The sequence below is a fragment of the Arxiozyma heterogenica genome, assembly GCF_036370985.1.
Source record: "Arxiozyma heterogenica strain weizmannii chromosome Unknown scaffold_30, whole genome shotgun sequence".
Taxonomy (NCBI): domain Eukaryota; kingdom Fungi; phylum Ascomycota; class Saccharomycetes; order Saccharomycetales; family Saccharomycetaceae; genus Arxiozyma; species Arxiozyma heterogenica.
Window position 1 is genome coordinate 674,244 of NW_027042683.1, and position 19,597 is coordinate 693,840.

Sequence of the window (19,597 nt, forward strand, 5' to 3'; positions counted from 1 at the left end):
CTTTTTTTGCTTCACATCAGTATTATGAAAAAGTAATATATATATATATACCACGAACCCACTCACATATATCTTAGGCATATTCATATTTACATCAGATCTCTGTACTCCTTAATGCTTAATAAATATCATAGTTATAATTATGGTAACATTAATAATATCCTATCTTCTATTTTATTGCCAACTTTAAAATTAACACATTTACTTAAATTTTCCTCATTAATAGGTGGTCCAAAAACCGGTTCCACAAAAACCGAAAAGTGCAATAATTTGAGAATATACCTATCTCAATTAATGCACTTTACTAAACCTCTTCAAATTGTGTCTATTGATACAGGATTGGTCAACTTTGCATGGTCACAATTTCTTTTAACTGATGAAGAGAAACAACCACTTTTGAGCCAGTGGGGGAAACTGAATTTATATAGAAAATTCTTTAATGAGGTAATCCCAGAGGGCACCAAATTTTCGCCATTGGATACATCTTATCTGACCTCGCAATTGACTAATTTCATTTTGAATGAATCCAAAATATCTACAAATATTCTTTATACTATAGAAAGGCAAAGGCTGCGTACCAACAGCTCTAAATTTGTGACTGACCCAATTTTAAATGTTAATATCTTAGAACATTTACTATTTTATGCTTTAAAAAATTTGAGCCCTGGTCATGACACTCTATATCAGAATAACTTTGTTATTTCATCTGATCCTGGAAGAATGACAAACTATTGGTTAGCTAATCAAAGATTCAATTCCAAAGATTCAAAAAAATTAAGAATAGCAACAGCTGTTAATCTGTTAGCTTATAGTCAGAATACAGGCAACTTGTTTAAAATCGATTCTGAATTATCTAACAAAATGTTGACTTTGAAAGAGAATAAATTAAAGAGTAAACATGGAATTCTATTCGATACACTGGAAATGAATCAAATGCTTAACGGGAAACGCAAGGATGATGATTTAGTCGATTCCTTTTTACATGGACTATCATGGTCTACGTGGATACAAACCTATAAAAATTTATTATATGAGATCGATCAAAATGGCGGTGAAAGATTCCCATTGTCTAAATGGATAGATTTTAGTTGGCATCAACATATTAAACTGTTGGATTTAATCAAAGAAACTTAATAACAAGTTAATGATTGAATAATCTAAGTAGAACGGTTACTGTTGTTTAATCTTGGATAGTCCAGGCATAACCCCGTTGGGATTATCCAACATCAAATAGCAATCAACGATTTTATATAAGAAATAAAATAAATCATGAATACCTGGGTTTACAGTAGCACCGGTCTCAATGAAGAAATTCCACAACTCGCCTTGGACTATTTTATGAATTAAATTAATAGCTTTAATACCTTTGAAAGGATATTTGGCTGCTAGTGTCAACATATCAGTTTTCCAATTATGAATGGACTTCGTAATTGAACTGAAAGAGGTGATAATACCTGTACCTGTGATATTAGATAAAACTTTCTTTCTAGCAGATACTGCTTGAGAAGGAAATAAGGAATTAACTATGAAGCCAGTATCGGAAAGTTGCTTATCAGTGGTAGTTTATTCTTCCAACAAGGTCAGTTATTTTGTATCTTTTGATAATAGTATCCAATTTGTATGGTACCGAGCTTTTATTAACTAAGCAATTATAATTTACTTTGAAATATACGCCCTGTTGGTACCCAGTCTTTAATTCTTCAATATATTCAGGTCTGAATTTGGTTAGTAAAGTGACCTGATTAGGAATACTCAATTCATATAAATATGTATCATAACCAAAATCATCCGGAATATATGTTGGATTTGGTTCAGAATTCTGGGAAGAAGGGTAGGATGGGGAATTCTGTGGTGTTATAATTTTTGTGTCTTTGATTTCTTTCAAATCAGACCGACGACTAAAGCCATCCGCTTTATTTCGTTCACCCTTAATATAAACGATCTCAAAGTCAAATGTAGCAATAACATCTAACCAACGGCCGACTTTTAGACTGCTATTTTTCTTTAAGTGTAAATATTTCAATGATCCATGATCTGTATGTTGAATGCAGTGTCTACCTTTCAGGTAATGAGACCATTGCATCAACACAACCCAAATAGCAAATCCTCCTTTTTCACCAGTGGGTCACCTTAATTGAGAGTTGCGCAACTACCCACTTGAATAAGCAACTACACCTAAACTACGATCTGTTGAATCAATGTGTTCTAAGACAGCACCTACAGCAAAATCTGAGGCGTCAGTAGTAACCAAAACACCTTTTGTTTCATTGAATGGTAGTAGAACAGGAGTTAAAGGCAACTTCTGTTTCAATGTGTTTAAAGAAATGTTACAGTCATTATTCTAAGTGATTAGTTTTCTATTAACCAACGCACATAAGGGCTTACTAATTTCAGTAAATTTTAAAATAAAGCTTTTAAATATATTTTACTTCATTCCTTATAAGAATTTAAGGCCAAAATGATATAAAATCCTGTTTTTTCCATCAAGGAAAAAATCATTAAAAATATCGAATCACTCTCGACTACATATTTACCAATTTAAATATTGTTTTTCAAAGGGAATGGGTAAGATTTTTTTTTTTGGAGTATTATCATTCTTTTATTTCTATCTTTTTATATTAAGTTGATCGAAAAAATAACGCTATTATACTTATTAATTCAAAATCTATTAAAATTAATATATATAATTTACATTATTAATATATATTTATTTAGTGGTAGTTTTCTTTCACAAAAACGTGAACTCACGGTGTATGGAATTTTTTTACCTTATTCCACTTTACAAACTATGTGTTAATCTTGTTTGCCATCATTACAATTAAATATTCTAAAGAAAGCAGACGGAATTTACCAATACCTTGCACTTTCCGAATTTATTCCGTTGTTTTTCTTTTTTTTCTTTCTTTATTTATGCGTCTTTCACAGAAAACAAAATTTATGCTATTAAACGACAATCTCAGACAATCTAGTCGAATTTACAAAATAGAGAAAACGTTAAGAGTATTCTTTTTTAGTGAGGAAGTACATTGGTTTTGCATCTTACTTAAATTGCACCTATCATTGAATTAAACCAGACTAAAAAGGAGGAAAACTTTAAATAAAAAATATTGCACAAGCAGGATTAACAGTAAATACCCACGTATAGGTATCCTTTTTACACACCTACCCGTCAATTAAGTCTTCATCAATAAAAAAAATGAATCTGAGATTAGAACTAACCAAATTTTTAAACTTATGTTTTGTCTTTGCTTCTGCATATATGTTTTGGGAAACACTTTCGTTAGTAACAAATACACATTCTCCGATAGTAGTAGTTTTATCTGGTTCGATGGAACCCGCATTCCAAAGAGGCGATATCTTATTTCTTTGGAATAGAAATGAAAGAGTTAGCGTCGGTGACATAGTTGTGTATGAAGTTGATGGCAAAAGTATTCCAATTGTCCATAGAGTTTTAAGAGAACATCACAGCCAAGCAGATGAGTCTAAGCAACTTCTTTTAACAAAAGGTGATAATAACGCAGGTAACGATATTCCTCTATATGCAAACAAGAAGATTTATTTGACAAGAAATAGAGATATAGTTGGAACTGTGAAGGGTTACTTCCCCCAATTGGGCTATATTACAATCTGGGTCTCTGAAAACAAATATGCTAAATTTGCACTACTTGGCTTCTTAGCATTAAGCTCTTTGGTAAATGGAGAATAGATTATAATATTCTAACAATCTAAAATCCACATGCTTATTCTGTCTCTATTCCTTATTTTTATGTTACAAACCGTCACATATGCAATATCTTCTGATATATAGTACCAACCAGCTTAACATGTATAATTTTATATTATTAAACTTAAATTAGATAAATTAATTTGTTATACTATTTCATCAAGTATCGGATTATCTTACGACACTACTATTCCAAAATATAGTATATCTTTCTTTCTTTCTTTTTCTTTTTTTTTTTTTTCAATGAACACATGCTTAGGAACTATAAGGTTATCTATCAAACCTCATATCAATAAAAACAGCTAAATCAATGGATGTTGCTAGTGTAATTGATTCCTAGATCTAATGTCGTCTTCTAAGCCTTCCAACTCCTAAAAACGATCAAGATGCTGGATTACAGAAACCGAGACAATTCCGCTATATACGGGAAAATTTGCGGAATAAACAATGATAAAGAATGACAAAAAGAAAAAAAAAATAGGTAGGAGAAACCAAAAAAAAAAGAGGGAACAACTGTTAATTCCAACTAACTCCACTTATCGTTAGTTTAAATAATAAATTGTAATTGTTGTCTGTTCCTACTTGGTTGAAGATACGGATTGTTAGTTTTAACTCTGCATTAATAAATTGTCTCATCATTCATACTACAGTAAGCTAATATTTATTGAGATCTTTCCCATTATTGCGAATTAGGATTGCTGATTTCCATTGTTGATAAAAATAAACATACACAGAAATATACAAATAAATAATCATTATGTCTCAATCATTACGTCCTTATCTAACTGCTGTTCGCCATTCTTTAGAAGCTGCTCTCACTTTATCTAATTTTTCTTCACAAGAAGTAGAAAGACACAATAGACCAGAGATTGAAGTACCCATTCAAAGTGCGGAATTATTGTTGCAACCTATGCATATCTCGCGTAATGAGCATGAACAAGTATTAATTGAACCATCAGTCAACTCTGTTCGTGTTAATATAATGGTTAAACAAGCAGATGAAATTGAACAAATTTTGGTCCACAAGTTCACAAGATTCTTAGAACAACGTGCAGAAGCCTTCTATATTTTAAGAAGAGTTCCAATAAAAGGATACAGCATTTCATTTTTAATAACTAATAAGCATACAGAATCAATGAAGAATGGTAAGTTGATAGATTTTATTATTGAATTTATGGAAGAAGTTGACAAAGAAATTAGTGAAATGAAATTGTTTTTAAATGCAAGAGCTAGATTTGTAGCTGAAGAATATTTGAGTGAATTTGTTTACTAAAAATTTTACACATTGCTCAACCTTCATCCACATATATCTCATATTCCATATTTTCTTTTATATACATCACTTTCCTATAATGAACAATGCAATGACTATGTAAAAAAAATGATATAAAATTTGGTAGAACGTATAAAATAAAGTAAATTCATTTCATATTATATATCATATCTTTATAAAACATATCTGTTTGTATTGCTGATGTTGGATCCATAGTATCACCCAGCCACATAGCTTGATCCGAAATTTCCTTCCATAGTTGATTATCACTTGAACTGACATGTGTAATATCATTTAACATTTCATCTAAACTCATTAATGGTGCTGTATTATGTGGATCCAGTTGATCGACATTTTTGGCAATAATTTCAGAACCAAGTTGTGTTAATGGAGGTGCTGTATAAGCTTGTTGTAATGTCAGATTTATCATATCAGACAATGAATCTAACGATGTTAAACCTGTATTGTCTTTTATCCCGTTAGTATTAGTATTACTATAGTTATGATGAGGGTCAGATAATTGTGTGCCAGATATCATATTATTCGTATCGGAAAAAGAATTAACATCTTCGGATGTATCATTCAAAATCGCATAAATTGATTCCTTTCTCTTATATCTCTTTAAATCTTTTGACCTATTAGGAATTTCATTATTTTCATTTTTGGAATGTTGGATAATATTTAAGTTGATGCCACTATAGCTGCTATTATTGCTGTTCATACTGGATACACTAATATCATCCTTACTATGCTTCAATATTAAACTATGCAATGTATCATGGAAGTCTAGATTTATCATTAAAGTTAACAATTGTGCACGTCTTAATTCTGCTGGTTGATTTCCTGCATTTTGCATTAAGGTGAAAATGGTTAAAGCTTGGTCTAAATATTTGTATGTTTGTTCATGGATACCAAATGCTGTGTTAAATAAAAGCAAAGTACATGAACTTGTAAATAAATATTCACGATCCATATACCCAAATGTGGCTAACAATTTCAATTTTAACATATACCAAAGACATCTGATTGTATTGACAGAAGCCTGAAGTGAAAAATTCAATAAAGTAGTAATAGTATTAGAGTAACTCTCTAAATTCAAATAAGTATTATTGTTTTTAAATCTTTTCAATTGAATTGATGTAAAATGAAATAGCAATGGCCTAACCAATAAATTTATACCTTGAAAGTATTCTGTAAACAAATTGGCTGCAACACGGCTAATTTCGAAACTCTCATCATCTTTACTAAAATCAACTTGAGATGATATTGATAATTGATTTCTCCATTGAACAAGTTGTTTAAAGATGTTTTGGATTATAGGTAGAATATTCGAGTTTGGTTGTCTTTGATACATTTGGTTCAGAATTTTAGCGTTGATCCTCACAATGTTAATGCAATTTCTAATAGGTTCAGCTTTATAAAAACTATAATGTGGTTCATCGAATCTAATATCTTGAGGTAATTCTGTGGATATAGTGTTATCTGTTAATCCCAAAGGTAACCCAGCTTTACTACTTGACATTCTTTCGAACATATAAACTGTCCACCATAACCTCCTATGATGTTCCAATTGACAAGCTGACAATGTATCACTCTGAGAGTCAACATGCATCCCTAATAAAAGACAGGCCCGTAATGCTTGACCAAAATAAAAATAGGATGCAATGGTTCTATCAGCCACTTGTAAAAATAGTGCATACAAGAGTAAAGTTTCTATACTCCCCTCCTTCACACTACATTCAATACTAGCATTGCAGTCAATGTAATGAAACAATTTGGAGGCTTGGTTGAAAAAATCCATCCCAGGTAATTTCGTATCCTCCATTTGAATATTATTAAATACACGCTTTGACATTAATTTATCTTGTAATTCTTTTGTACCTAAATAGGATTCCCCTAATCCGAAAATAAGAAACACTTTCACAAACCATATTGTTTGTAAAATTGGATCACCGTTCATGATACCTTTATAACCATCGATCTGTTCATATAATTGTTTCAATCTAAGTTTTTCCATACCCTCATTGAAGAAATAAAAACACCCATCAAAATACGTTAAAAATGTGTCCATTAGGAAAAGTGAATAAGCATATGTTGGAAAATGTAAAGTTGTTACTACTGATGCATCATTTATAGGCAATTTTATTATAAACAAGAAAGATAATGTGTCTGATCGAAGTTGCTGAATTATAATTTGTAATTTATTAGAAGGTGAGAGATAGAGTACCGTAGAATTTGAATTGATATTATCACCAGAACTGTTTAAAGATAATGATTTAGAATGTGCAGTATCTTCTGATGAAGAGTGTGATAAATTTCTTTCTGATGGGAACGGCGGTGGAGTTACAGATGTTGTCGGTAAAGGTTTTACAATCTTTTCTGTTAAATATTTGGATATTAAGGATTCAATTTCCAATCCGAATAAGGTCATAGAGGAAGACCCGACAAAATATGTCTGATCCAAGGTGGAATTAATCAACCTCCCACTTCTTTGAGCAAAAGTAGATGCAATTTCTTCGTTAGATTCGGTTGGTTTAGAATTGTTATCATCTGTAGGCTGTAAAATATTTTTCTGCTCAATCATTTTAGAATCACCAATATTTTTCATTGATTTAATCTCGTCTAATTGTCGCAACAACTCAATGTTTTGTCTTTTCAATTCCAAGATATCATCCTGTAAACCCATTAGATATTTCATAGAGGTAACTATTTTCTTCTTTTGTTCACTGTACTCACAAGTTATACCTTTTTTTTCACATTTTGAACATGGTGACCCACCAGGACATTTTAGATGCTTATTTCTACATGATACACATGCATTTGCTGTTTTCTTAAGTTTTTTAACAGGAGTAGGTTGTTGATCTGCAGATTTCGATCTCCTTTTGTTATTTTCATTGGAATGTTGTTGTCTTTTAGTTGGTTTATTTAATTTGTTAGGCTTTCTTGAAACATCTTCATTTCTTTCAATCATTGAATATTCAATATAATAATGTTAGCGGATTGAACTATGGAACTTTATAAAGCTTCTTTTTTTGAAGATTTTTTTATTTATTTATTTTAATCTTACCTGTATTCAGTGTATTAGAAACGTAGATACAAAGATACGTGCTAAAAGAATGTTCTCTCCAAGGACAAACTAATCTCTATTACATCTTTAATTCAATATAAACAAGAAAAAAAAATGAAATTTATTCATTTCTACACTGATACAAAATTTTTGCGTTTTTTGTCCTTTAAATTTTGGATTTGTACAATTTGAGGAGGACAGATTCGTAGAAAAGAGTAATGCAAGATTAAGTGATTGCATTAATATAGACAATGGTGTATGTTTATATTGGGAAACATGTTGATATAACCTATTGTTCATAAATAAAAACAATAAAACAGCATAAAAATGGTCCACGTGATCATAATATCACATGATCACCAACAAATCAACTGAATATTTTCCAATTTTTATTGGTTAAAAAAGAAAAAAAAATTATAAACAAAATTCATGCATATCTTTTTCTTTTAGACGAAATTGACTTGTGAAAGGGAAATTCCGTGATTCCTTCTCTGTAAAACAAGCCTTTTCTGTTTGCTGGATGAGGGGGACAGAAGGGAAGATGGAAAACTGTGTTATACACCAAAATAGTAGGAGGGTTGTTGTGCTGTTGTTTAAAGCACCTTGACCCAGAGCATTGAAAGGAGAAAAGTTAAGATATTCGATAAACTAATATAAGTTTGGTATAACTGTATTGTAAATAGTATTGCTTGCTATAGAAAGTATTTTGCATGTGTACATTGTAATTCGTATATTATATTCCACTATCACTAGAATTATTCTATATTATTTAGAGTTTCAGACCGATTAACAATTTGCCTAATTCATTTATTTTACAATTATTTGTTTGATTAAACTTTGTCCTATCATTTCCATCCTTCAGATTTCTAAAGGACTACAAAAAATTTTTAAGTAAAATTTACTCATAGTTTAATCATTATAGTTGACTACAAGTAGTCAAGCAATAATACAAGTAATAATAATACCACGAGATACTGAACTAAATATAATCAAGCAATGTCTTTAGCTAAATCTGCTGCCAATAAATTAGACTGGGCCAAAGTCATCTCTTCTTTAAAGATCACTGGCTCCACTGCCCAACAACTATCCAGTTTTAAGAAGAGAAATGATGAAGCCAGACGTAAATTATTGGAATTAGAACAACAATCATTAAGTGTAGATTTCGATAAATATAGAAGTATTCTTAAAAATAAGGAAGTTGTTGATAAAATCGAATCCCTATTCAATTCATATAAACCAGTCCAGATTGACACTCAATCCCAACTAAAGATTATTAACACTTTTGAACAACATGCCATGACCAACGCCAAGGAAACTGAAGTATTAATTGAAAAAGAATTAATTACTTTGAAGGAAAGTCTAAACCAGATTGAAAAGGCTAGACCGTTTGACCAATTAACTGTAGAAGACTTAGTCAAAGCCAAACCAGAAATAGATGCTAAAGTTGTTGAAATGGTTAAGAAGGGTAAATGGGATGTTCCAGGTTACGAAGAAAAGTTTGGCTCTTTGAATGCCATGTAAGTAATATGATATTCACATTTCACGACTTCTTTTTTTTTTCCTTTTTTAGCCTTTTCATTTACATTTACCTAGTCTTTCTTTGTTATATACATATAATTTTTAGTTATTCTTTTTCATTCCATTTCTTTTTATTTTATTTTGGATTGCTACTATATCTTTACCATGTATAGCCACATAATCGCCTTTTAATATTCTCCCTGATTATTGTATCTATAATTTTTTGAATCTTTTTTAATTATTTTTTACTGCTATTACTACGTGTATTGAATTATTATAACATGTATATGTATTTATAGTTTCTCTAAATATTGTTATTTTTGTATATACGTTTTCAAAGTTTCTCTTTTACTATTTTGATCTGTTACTTTTCCTTTAGAGATTGTATTACTATAGAAACAGATATTAACAAACATATATGAGGAAAAAGCCATGCTTATTAATAACAGATCACACACATACATGTGCATAACATTAAATCTTTTACAAGATCCAGGTCCCAGCTTATTGAAAAGTTTACGAATATTAATACACTCTCTCATTTACCCCTTCTACTTTATACACTTACCACACATAATACCAAAAGCAAAAAAATATTTTAATCTCTTATAATTAGCCACTGATATCAGTATTGACGGTATCTATAAAATGAATAAAGATTTCGCCATTTCTTTTTTACAGTGTATAGAGCATGAAAGAGATCAAGATGTCGAACAAACTGCACAAATTCTAAAATCGTTACCATTGACTAAATTAGTAGAGTCTGGTTATGCAATTAATAATTTGATTTTACAGAATATTAGAATTGGGTTAGCAGGCAAAATTTATGTTGAATTAGGACCAGATAATGCTATAACTGATGAAATAAAACAAAATGATATTAAAGTCGGTGATATTGTTATAATTAAAAATAATCAAAAGGATTCACAAAGTCGTTCCATGCACTCAAAAAGGAACAATAATAAGCATAAAACTAAAAATAAGTTAAGTGATGGTACTTCTAAAAATACAGAGCTTGAAGATATCTCCTGTAGTGGAGTTGTTTATAAAATGTCCAAACAGTTACTTGTGATCTCTGTAGATGAAGCTCAAGAGAATAATGTTACAATGCTTTATAATTTTAACAGACTATATATTGTTAAAACCACTAATACAATAGTGTATAAAAGAATGGAATCCACAATGAGAAAACTTTTTGAATTTGAGGAAACACCATCTAATCATATTGTTCAATTGTTATTGAATCTTTCTTCTTTTACTCCTCAACCCATAACAGAAGATGTAACCTTTTTCAACAAAGGATTAAATCAGTCTCAAATGGATGCAATTAAATTCACTCTATCAAACGATATCTCCATTATCCATGGCCCTCCAGGTACTGGAAAAACATATACGCTTATTGAATTAATATTACAATTAGTGAAAAATAAGAAACAGAGAGTGTTAGTCTGCGGACCATCTAATATCTCTGTAGATACTATTTTGGAAAGATTATCAAAGCATCTTTCAGGGGATTTATTACTCAGGATTGGTCATCCTGCAAGGTTGTTAGACTCTAATCTTTCACATTCATTAGATATTCTGTGTAGAAGTGGAGAAAATGGTCAAATATTAAAAGATATTTATAAAGATATCGATAACACAATAAAGTCTATTAAAAAGATAAAATCATTTAAGGAAAGAAGGGAAGCATGGCAAGAAGTAAAACAATTAAGAAAGGAACTAAAAGTCCGTGAAAGAAAGATAGTCAAAGATTTAGTTATGGAAGCTAGAGTAATCGTGGCGACTTTACATGGATCATCGTCCAAGGACCTATGTTCTTTATATAATACTGAACAAAAATTGTTTGATACTATTATTATTGATGAAGTGTCACAGAGTTTGGAGCCTCAATGTTGGATTCCATTAATTTCCCATTATAAATCAAATTACACAAAATTGGTACTTGCAGGTGATAATAAACAATTACCACCAACAGTAAAGACTGAAGATGATAACAAAATTAAATCAAAATTAGAAACTACAATCTTTGACAGATTAGAAAAGATATATAAGGATCAATTTAAGAATCTTTTGAATGTGCAATACCGAATGAATTCACAGATTATGGAATTTGCATCACAAGAAATGTATCAAGGCAGACTAATTGCTGATGAATCAGTGTCTAGCAAGATACTTTTAGATTTACCTGACGTGAAAGAAAATGACGATACTATATCTCCAGTTATTTGGTATGACACTCAAGGTGATGATTTTACAGAAAGTAAGGAGATGACTTCAAACCATAGTAATAGTAGTATAAATAATATTATTGGATCAAAATATAATGAAAATGAGGCCTTATTAGTTAAATTACATGTTAAACATTTAGTTGGTTTGAATGTTCCAGAAGATGCTATAGGTATTATCTCACCGTATAGTGCTCAAGTATCGCTTTTAAAAAAAATAATTAGTCCAAGTTATCCAAACATTGAAATTTCTACTGTAGATGGATTTCAAGGTAGAGAAAAAGAAGTCATTATATTAACGCTGGTAAGAAATAATGAAAACTTTGAGATTGGATTTTTAAGTGAGGAAAGAAGATTAAATGTTGCAATGACAAGACCAAAAAAACAATTATGTGTTGTGGGGAGCATTGAAATGTTACAAAGGTGTGGAAATCAATATTTGAGGCATTGGGCTAATTGGAATGAGGAGAACAGTGAGCTGAGATATCCTGATATAGATGAATTATATGAAATGAATGAGAGTTAATTTCTGATATAAAATAGCATATATATATATATATATAGAAAGATGAAAAGACAAGAGAGAGGATGGTGATGGTATTCTATCATATATATTATTTATTAAATTATATACTTTAATTATTCTCATATACATAAAAATCTACATTTTCATCAGCAGTGACAAACATGGAATACTTTGGATTAAATGCTATTGTCCTTGGACATGAATCTTGTGCAGCATTTATAGAAACCATTGGTTTCAAAACTTTATTACTTATCGTATTAGAATGATTCCAAAATACTATCTTGCCATCATAATCAGTCCCGACAGTAAATTTCCCATCCGGTGTGAAACATACAGAACCACTATCCATAAACTCTCTGTTGGGGAAAGGTTTTGTCCCAGATAATTCAAATAAAATTTCACCACTGAATGAATCTAAGATTAGATGTTTGCCATAAGACGACCCTACCAAAAGATATTTACCATCATTAGAGAATTCTAATTTATTCCAATTCTTTTTAAAGTTATTTGCCAAAGAGAAATTGTTTTGAGTATCCAAATTTATTGTTAAAAATGGGCCTTTAATCAGCTGTCTTAAATTGTATAAGCCAATCTCCATGGACTCAGGGTTACCCAGTGCAAATACAAGACCCGAAGGATCATATGCAATGCAATTTGGAACTACACTTGGGATAATTGCCTGGGCCTTTGATGACCTTAAATCCCAGAGTCTTATGGATTCATCATACGATGCAGATAAAAAGGTATCATCCAAAGGGGACATTTGGATATCATGAACTAAAGCACCATGGCCAGTGAAATAGCGTAAATATTGGTTTGTTTCTAAATTCAAATGTCTAATATCGAATGATTTCATCGTTGAAGAATAGATACATTCATTTTGTGCATGCGTAAATTTGGCAGAATGACACCCATATTTCTTTGAACCAATTGTGTTTAAAAATTTACAGGATACAGAATCATAAAGATGCATATTATCATTTGCAGCTGCTGTCAATAAATATTTACCATTATCATCAAAATTTAATGAAGTGATGGGACTTACCTCCTTTTCTTGTAATCTGAAAGTTTTAACTGCCTTAAATTTAGAAAGACTCTCACGATCTAGAGTTAAAGACATTATCAGTAAAGTTGCTTAGGCCGGAATATATGCTTTGTCTAGTTGTTACTAGGGGGAGAAGTATATATAGTGTTAATTACATCAGGATTACTTTGTAAAATGTCTATATAATGTATTTTTTACACACAATATTTAAAAATAATGTCTAGTAAATCACTTTCTTAGTCTCTAAATATTTTCTTTTTTTTTTCTTCTACAATCTTTTCTTTCCTGGTCTTTGTGCTTTCATTTTCAAATAATAAAACCAATTGAAGATCTGAAGACAGAGAGAAAGAAAGATGGGAATATGATAGAAAAAACAGTATAAGACATCTATACACAAGCATATAGTTACTAAATAGTAGCAAAATCAACCTAAAAATATATATATTTAAAGATGAGTTTTGGCAGTTTATTCAGAATTGGATTAGAGGTTACTTTGGTGGGAATGTTATTAGCAGCTGTTAGAAGAAACACAGGTTATATATTTGCGTATGAAAAATATGGAATAGCTAAATATATATACAATTTCTTAAGTTATGGAGATTATTGTTATAGAATGTTTAGTGATTATTGTAGGACAAGTTCATATTTCCGTAAAGTATCCAAAGATCTTGATTAGAGAAAATGAATAGTAGGAAAAAAAAAAAAAAAAAAAACAGAATATTTCCATATACTGTTCCTAGATATATATATTCGTAATGTTAACTATCACAGTCATATATATATATGTTTATGTATGTATGCATGTATTTATTTAGAGGGGTTTAGGCTGATAATAATTTAATTTTATGATTCCAGTAATTCTTTCTAATAGGGTCATATTTGATTGAAAGGTATTTATAACATAACTCAGACATCTGTCTTTCACCCTTCAGTGCATATATATCAGCTAAAAACTCTAATGCATATGAAGATTGAATATCTGGCAAACTCGAGATATCCCTCACTTTTGAATTTAGTGGTAAATTCGATAGAAATTGCGAGATAAAAGTTTCAATATTGTCGTTGCTATTATTATTGGTATCATTCAATTGATTTGATGGTAAGATGTTTAGTAATCCATGTAGATAATTCCATGAGCTTACATTTTGTGGTGCCAATGAAATCTTAGTTTTAACGTAGTCAAGTTCCTGCGAGAGAAATAAAGGATCTGGGCGGATCTGTTTTAGGTAAAACATTCTATGGTTCCATGCACTGTTATTGTAAACATCTCTATCAATCATGTTATTGACGAAACTTAATTCATTTGTATAATCGCCAATTAATTTGACCACCCATTTTCTATACGACCACACATGATAATTTTTGGTATCATCATTCAACATTATCTCAATTATGGGTAATTCGTGTTTTAGTGAAGGTTGTTCCTTTATTAATTTAGTTAAGATAGACTGTCTATAAGACCAAATTTGGTAGTTTTTAGGGTTGTTTAAAGTGACTTGATCCAACCAATCCAACTCCTTCATTATGAAAAAGTCAGAACTAGAATCTACAATTTGTTTATGATAAATCAAATGAGACAAAATATTGAAACGGTAGTTCCAAATTGTATAAAATGCAGGAACCAAATTGATTAGCTGACTTGTTAACCTGAATGCTCTTACACTTAATTCATTATTAGATAACATAGATCTAGCCAAACCCATCAATTGTTTATATTCATCGGTATATAGAATCTTGCATAATTCATCATTACCGAGACTCGACTCAATTGTCATTGGAGTAATATCGTCATAATCTTGAATATTGAACTCTTTATAAGATTCCTCTTCTAATGACATCTTCTCAACTTTCTATCGAGTTGTTAAGCTCTATTGTTGTTGATATCACACTTATAAACTCAAGAATTAATCACAAAAACACAGATACATATATTTCCAACTCTCTGCTCTTCTCTAAAAGCAAACATGACGCATTATATACGACATCTTGAATATATATATGTATATATGGGATAGATAGATAGAGAAAGAGAGATTGTTCCCCCATACCTTTTTTCATGATTTCAGCCATTGTGAAAAAGAAAAGTTTAGGGTTTCCTCGTTTTTTTTTTTTAATTTTTATTTTTATTTTTATTTTTTTGGTTTCAGCCTGAAACCCTAAACTAAAAACACGCAGACATTTGTCTTGACGGCATAACTCAATTCCGCACGGGTTCTGTTTGCGAATAATGCGGTATTGAACGCGGGTTTTCCGACATTTGGCACATGGCAATTTTTTTTTGCCGCAGCCATTTGTCGTTACAGTATTGTTTGTCGTTGGAGACGGCGGTGAGAAGAGGGACAAATAGATCGATTTGTCTATAAAACAAGAGATGAAGAGTAAGAGAAGCTGAGTAAAAAGAGGCCTGTTGGTAAACAGACAGTGGGAGAAGGAAGCTGGGTAAGTGAAGTTAAACAAGCGTGTGAATGTTGCAGGGAAGATAAACGGTTTATGAAGAGTCGAGAATTAAACCACTTCATATTCTCTGAGTTATCTTTTATTAATTTTTTTTTTGATTATTTTATTAATTCATCCATTCATTCATTCATCAATTGTCTCGATCGTTAATCAATATAGTGTTAATAATAATAATAATAATAATAATAACAAAAATTGAAGATAAATTTATTAGAAATAATGATTAAAGAAGAGACTACAAGTATACCATTAACAGGAGATTTAGATGCAAATCAGCCTTCTTTAGATATTAATGATAATCTCAATCAGATGCTGCAGGATTTGATGAATCTGCCATCTACACAAAATGAAATAAGTCATGATAGTGCTGCTAATATTACAACCACTAATAATCCCAATCAAAACTATAATGGTGTTCCCAAGAATATAGATTATGAACCTATAGGAAGCAATATTAATACTAATGACAATATACCCGCTCCTAAGGATTTAACTGACAACTATTTAAAAATTAAAAATATCTTTTCTAATATTCTATTTGGTAGAAATAAAGATATTCTCCAATCAAATATTCCTGATCCATCTGTCTATCTAAATATTAATTCAAACAAATTACCTTTCATCCTAAATATTTTTGGGTTACCTCACATATCCAGAGCAGAGAACCAAATGTACTTAACTCTATCACTGTCACAAAATCCTTCCATAGAAAATAGAAACAATATTACCCATAATTGCAATTATCCAATTTATATCCACTTACCAACAAATTCGATAGCAAAAGAAAAATTCTATTTAAACGAAAATTATGAAACGTTACAAAACTTACCTCAAGTTTTCACAGATCGTGTACTATTCATCGAGGCTTTCTTATTTTCAACTACAAATCACGATTTGATCAACGTTTGTTCTAAATGTGTTCTTAGGGAAAAGAAGAGGTATTCAAGAAGAAAATCAGGTCTCTGCGATAATATCCTATGGTGTAACAATCCAAATAGAAATGCTATCTTGTTCTCCAGTAGACAATTATTCCCTCTTCAACGGCACAATGTTAGATATCATCACACCAATGGTCATATAAAAGAGATCACCATCGAATTAAAGACAAGAATTACTTGTTATTGTAAGCATCACACGAATACAGACAGCTTCCAGATTCTTTTTGTTATCAGAGATTCTAAGAATAATATTTTGGCTAAAGAGTTATCCGATTCAATTGTTATCATGGGTAAAAAAACAGAAAACCCTAATAATAAAGTAGTTATTACAAATAGCACTCGAGACTTTGCTCTTAATGTCACCACTCCAGATAGTTCAATATCTAATACAGATTCTCCTATGACAAAATCGGCGGTTAAAATAAATATCAAAAATTATCCTCTTCCATCGCCAGTATCATCTTTATCCTCTGTATCTTCGAGTTCTTCTACTAATGGTGAAGATTCTAATTATGATAATTTATCAAATAATTGCGGCAATATACAAACCGAACGTATTTATAATAGTAACATTTTTTATAAACAAGAAGAATTAATAAGTAACATGAATTTTATCACAGGAAACATAAGGTCAATGAACCAAACAGGTAACTTTAATCAACAGAATGGTGTTTCTATACCCATCACAAATCATCCCAGTGTTAACTCTAGTACGCCTCCAAATCATATTAGCAATTTTAACCGTAGTCAAATGAATAACAATAATAATAACAGTGATATAAGGAAAAGAGTAAAACATAGTCGTGAATATAACCCTTCTTTGTCCTCTTCAATAATACCATTGAATAATGACTTACCTTCTAATTCTCTTTTAAGTTTACAACAATTACCCAAGTCTATACAGGATAATGTTTATAATAAAAGGAAAGCTGATACTTTTGCATCTTCTTTCTCATCTTTGCCAACTTTAATTCCTTCCATCCATAAAATTATTCCATCACAAGGCCCGACATCTGGTGGTATTGAAATAACTTTATTGGGCTCAAACTTTAAACCAGGTCAAATTGTGGAATTTGGTAATAATCGAGCATTATCATCAGAAGTTTGGAATTCTACTACTATGATAACGTATTTACCACCATCACCAAAGGCAGGACAAGTGATTGTTACTATAAGAGATTCCGATTCTAGAGATACAAATAAAAATAGTGTCGATAATAATAGTAACCTTGGAACACACATTACTGGAAACGGTGTTAATAGTCATAATATCAATAATGATATTATTAATCTGAATAATGGTCCAATATTCACATATATTGATAATACTGATAAACAAATGATTGAGTTAGCATTACAAATTGTAGGTTTAAGAATGAATGGTAAATTAGATGATCCCAGAAACATTGCCAAACAGATTATTGATAGTACAAATTATGGGTGGAATTTTGAAACAAGTGGTGCTTCAAATAGTAACAATAATACTACCAATTATTCTGTAAATTCTGCTTTTAACAAATATTCGGAAAATACTGAATTATTGTTATTAGATATAATTAATAAATCCGAAAATTTTAATATTATGTTAAGAGATGAAATGGGGAGAACATTATTACATTATTCATGTCTAAAATGTTATGTATTATTATCTGAAACATTAATTAAAGTATCCGATTCCAAATTATGTGAAATTAGGGATAATTTTGAATATTTACCCGTGCATTTTGCTGCTGTTAATGGGAACCATGACATAATAAATTTAATGAAAAAGGCTAATGTATATTCTAATAATAGTAACACTATTCTTAATGGTTATACATGTAGAGATTTATATATTATTAACCACGCGCATAATGATGAAAAGTCTTTTTCAGAATGGTCAGAATTAGAGATTGAAAGTATTTCTGAAAATATGGTGGTGGATCGTGAAGGTGTATCATCTAATGTGAGAAATGTCCATGGGGAAACAACAAATGTAGAACAAGGCGAATCATTATGGAACAAGCTGATGCATAAATTAAATGATGACATTCTACCAAAATATGAAGACATTTTTCCCAAAGAATATATTGATTATTCTATAAATGGCAAGATGAATCATATAATGGCTACTACAGAAAATGTTAACACAAAAATTTCGAATTTAGAAGCGACAATAGTCGATGAACATAGGGAACAAGATGACTACGAAGATCCAACTGAGAATAATGAGGATATATTTAGAGAAATATTGTTCTTTGAGAGAAATGACAATTTCAAAAATGACAGAATGTTATTATACTTTTGGTTGCCACTTTTAGTTTTATTGTCCTCATTTATGTTATTGTATATCATGGGGAATAAAGATGACTGGATCCATTATGTTAATGACATAGTTTCCAATTTTTTCAGAGGTATGTTAACTAAATTGTTTGTTGGTAGACAGAGTATGAGCACTTCAATAAAAAATCGTTTGTCTAACTTCCAACCAAGTAAACTTTTGGAAGATTTTCCAAAATCCATTGATTTTAAACTAGCTGTTTGAGATCATGAAGACATGTAAATATAAGTGTGTATTGGTGTTTATGTATATTTTTTCTATAGTGACTAATCATTATGAGTAATCAACAAGTTCAAGAACAAAAAAAAACTTCTTGAAAATTAAGAATTGAAAAAAAAAATTTTAGTTATATTTACAAATGGCATAAGCAGCTCATCTGCTACAACTTCAAAAACTTTAATTTTTGTACAGCAGTTATAACTAACGCCTAGAGGAAGCTCGATCTTATCATTTAGCAAAAAAAGTGAAAGTCACGCAAATATATCTATCCTTTTAAAGGGG

At 30.4% G+C, this 19,597-nt stretch overlaps 11 protein-coding genes across 11 annotated transcripts; 7 read left to right on the plus strand and 4 right to left on the minus strand.

Annotated features, from left to right (window-relative positions):
- Positions 1-114: 114 nt before the first annotated feature.
- On the plus strand, positions 115-1,134 carry CCE1 (cruciform cutting endonuclease; the record flags this gene model as incomplete). Its single annotated transcript, XM_064860372.1, has 1 exon — positions 115-1,134. One exon carries the CDS (start codon positions 115-117, stop codon positions 1,132-1,134), a length of 1,020 nt encoding a protein of 339 aa, XP_064713033.1.
- A 418-nt stretch (positions 1,135-1,552) lies between these two features.
- PWA37_003863 (uncharacterized protein) lies at positions 1,553-2,083 on the minus strand (the record flags this gene model as incomplete). Its single annotated transcript, XM_064860373.1, has 1 exon — positions 1,553-2,083. The coding sequence occupies one exon, from the start codon at positions 2,081-2,083 to the stop codon at positions 1,553-1,555; it is 531 nt and encodes a 176-aa protein (XP_064713034.1).
- A 1,113-nt stretch (positions 2,084-3,196) lies between these two features.
- SEC11 (signal peptidase complex catalytic subunit SEC11) lies at positions 3,197-3,706 on the plus strand (the record flags this gene model as incomplete). Its single annotated transcript, XM_064860374.1, has 1 exon — positions 3,197-3,706. One exon carries the CDS (start codon positions 3,197-3,199, stop codon positions 3,704-3,706), a length of 510 nt encoding a protein of 169 aa, XP_064713035.1.
- Positions 3,707-4,481: 775 nt separating this feature from the next.
- Positions 4,482-4,997, plus strand: ARC19 (Arc19p; the record flags this gene model as incomplete). The annotated part of the gene is made up of 1 exon (XM_064860375.1): positions 4,482-4,997. The coding sequence occupies one exon, from the start codon at positions 4,482-4,484 to the stop codon at positions 4,995-4,997; it is 516 nt and encodes a 171-aa protein (XP_064713036.1).
- A 148-nt stretch (positions 4,998-5,145) lies between these two features.
- PUT3 (Put3p) lies at positions 5,146-7,968 on the minus strand (the record flags this gene model as incomplete). The annotated part of the gene is made up of 1 exon (XM_064860376.1): positions 5,146-7,968. The coding sequence occupies one exon, from the start codon at positions 7,966-7,968 to the stop codon at positions 5,146-5,148; it is 2,823 nt and encodes a 940-aa protein (XP_064713037.1).
- A 1,092-nt stretch (positions 7,969-9,060) lies between these two features.
- ATP7 (F1F0 ATP synthase subunit d) lies at positions 9,061-9,585 on the plus strand (the record flags this gene model as incomplete). The annotated part of the gene is made up of 1 exon (XM_064860377.1): positions 9,061-9,585. One exon carries the CDS (start codon positions 9,061-9,063, stop codon positions 9,583-9,585), a length of 525 nt encoding a protein of 174 aa, XP_064713038.1.
- Positions 9,586-10,230: 645 nt separating this feature from the next.
- On the plus strand, positions 10,231-12,336 carry HCS1 (ATP-dependent 5'-3' DNA helicase HCS1; the record flags this gene model as incomplete). The annotated part of the gene is made up of 1 exon (XM_064860378.1): positions 10,231-12,336. The coding sequence occupies one exon, from the start codon at positions 10,231-10,233 to the stop codon at positions 12,334-12,336; it is 2,106 nt and encodes a 701-aa protein (XP_064713039.1).
- Positions 12,337-12,445: 109 nt separating this feature from the next.
- On the minus strand, positions 12,446-13,456 carry SWD2 (WD-repeat containing protein SWD2; the record flags this gene model as incomplete). Its single annotated transcript, XM_064860379.1, has 1 exon — positions 12,446-13,456. One exon carries the CDS (start codon positions 13,454-13,456, stop codon positions 12,446-12,448), a length of 1,011 nt encoding a protein of 336 aa, XP_064713040.1.
- Positions 13,457-13,832: 376 nt separating this feature from the next.
- MCO12 (Mco12p) lies at positions 13,833-14,057 on the plus strand (the record flags this gene model as incomplete). Its single annotated transcript, XM_064860380.1, has 1 exon — positions 13,833-14,057. One exon carries the CDS (start codon positions 13,833-13,835, stop codon positions 14,055-14,057), a length of 225 nt encoding a protein of 74 aa, XP_064713041.1.
- A 145-nt stretch (positions 14,058-14,202) lies between these two features.
- RAM2 (bifunctional protein farnesyltransferase/protein geranylgeranyltransferase) lies at positions 14,203-15,219 on the minus strand (the record flags this gene model as incomplete). The annotated part of the gene is made up of 1 exon (XM_064860381.1): positions 14,203-15,219. One exon carries the CDS (start codon positions 15,217-15,219, stop codon positions 14,203-14,205), a length of 1,017 nt encoding a protein of 338 aa, XP_064713042.1.
- Positions 15,220-16,057: 838 nt separating this feature from the next.
- SPT23 (Spt23p) lies at positions 16,058-19,300 on the plus strand (the record flags this gene model as incomplete). Its single annotated transcript, XM_064860382.1, has 1 exon — positions 16,058-19,300. One exon carries the CDS (start codon positions 16,058-16,060, stop codon positions 19,298-19,300), a length of 3,243 nt encoding a protein of 1,080 aa, XP_064713043.1.
- Positions 19,301-19,597: the final 297 nt, after the last annotated feature.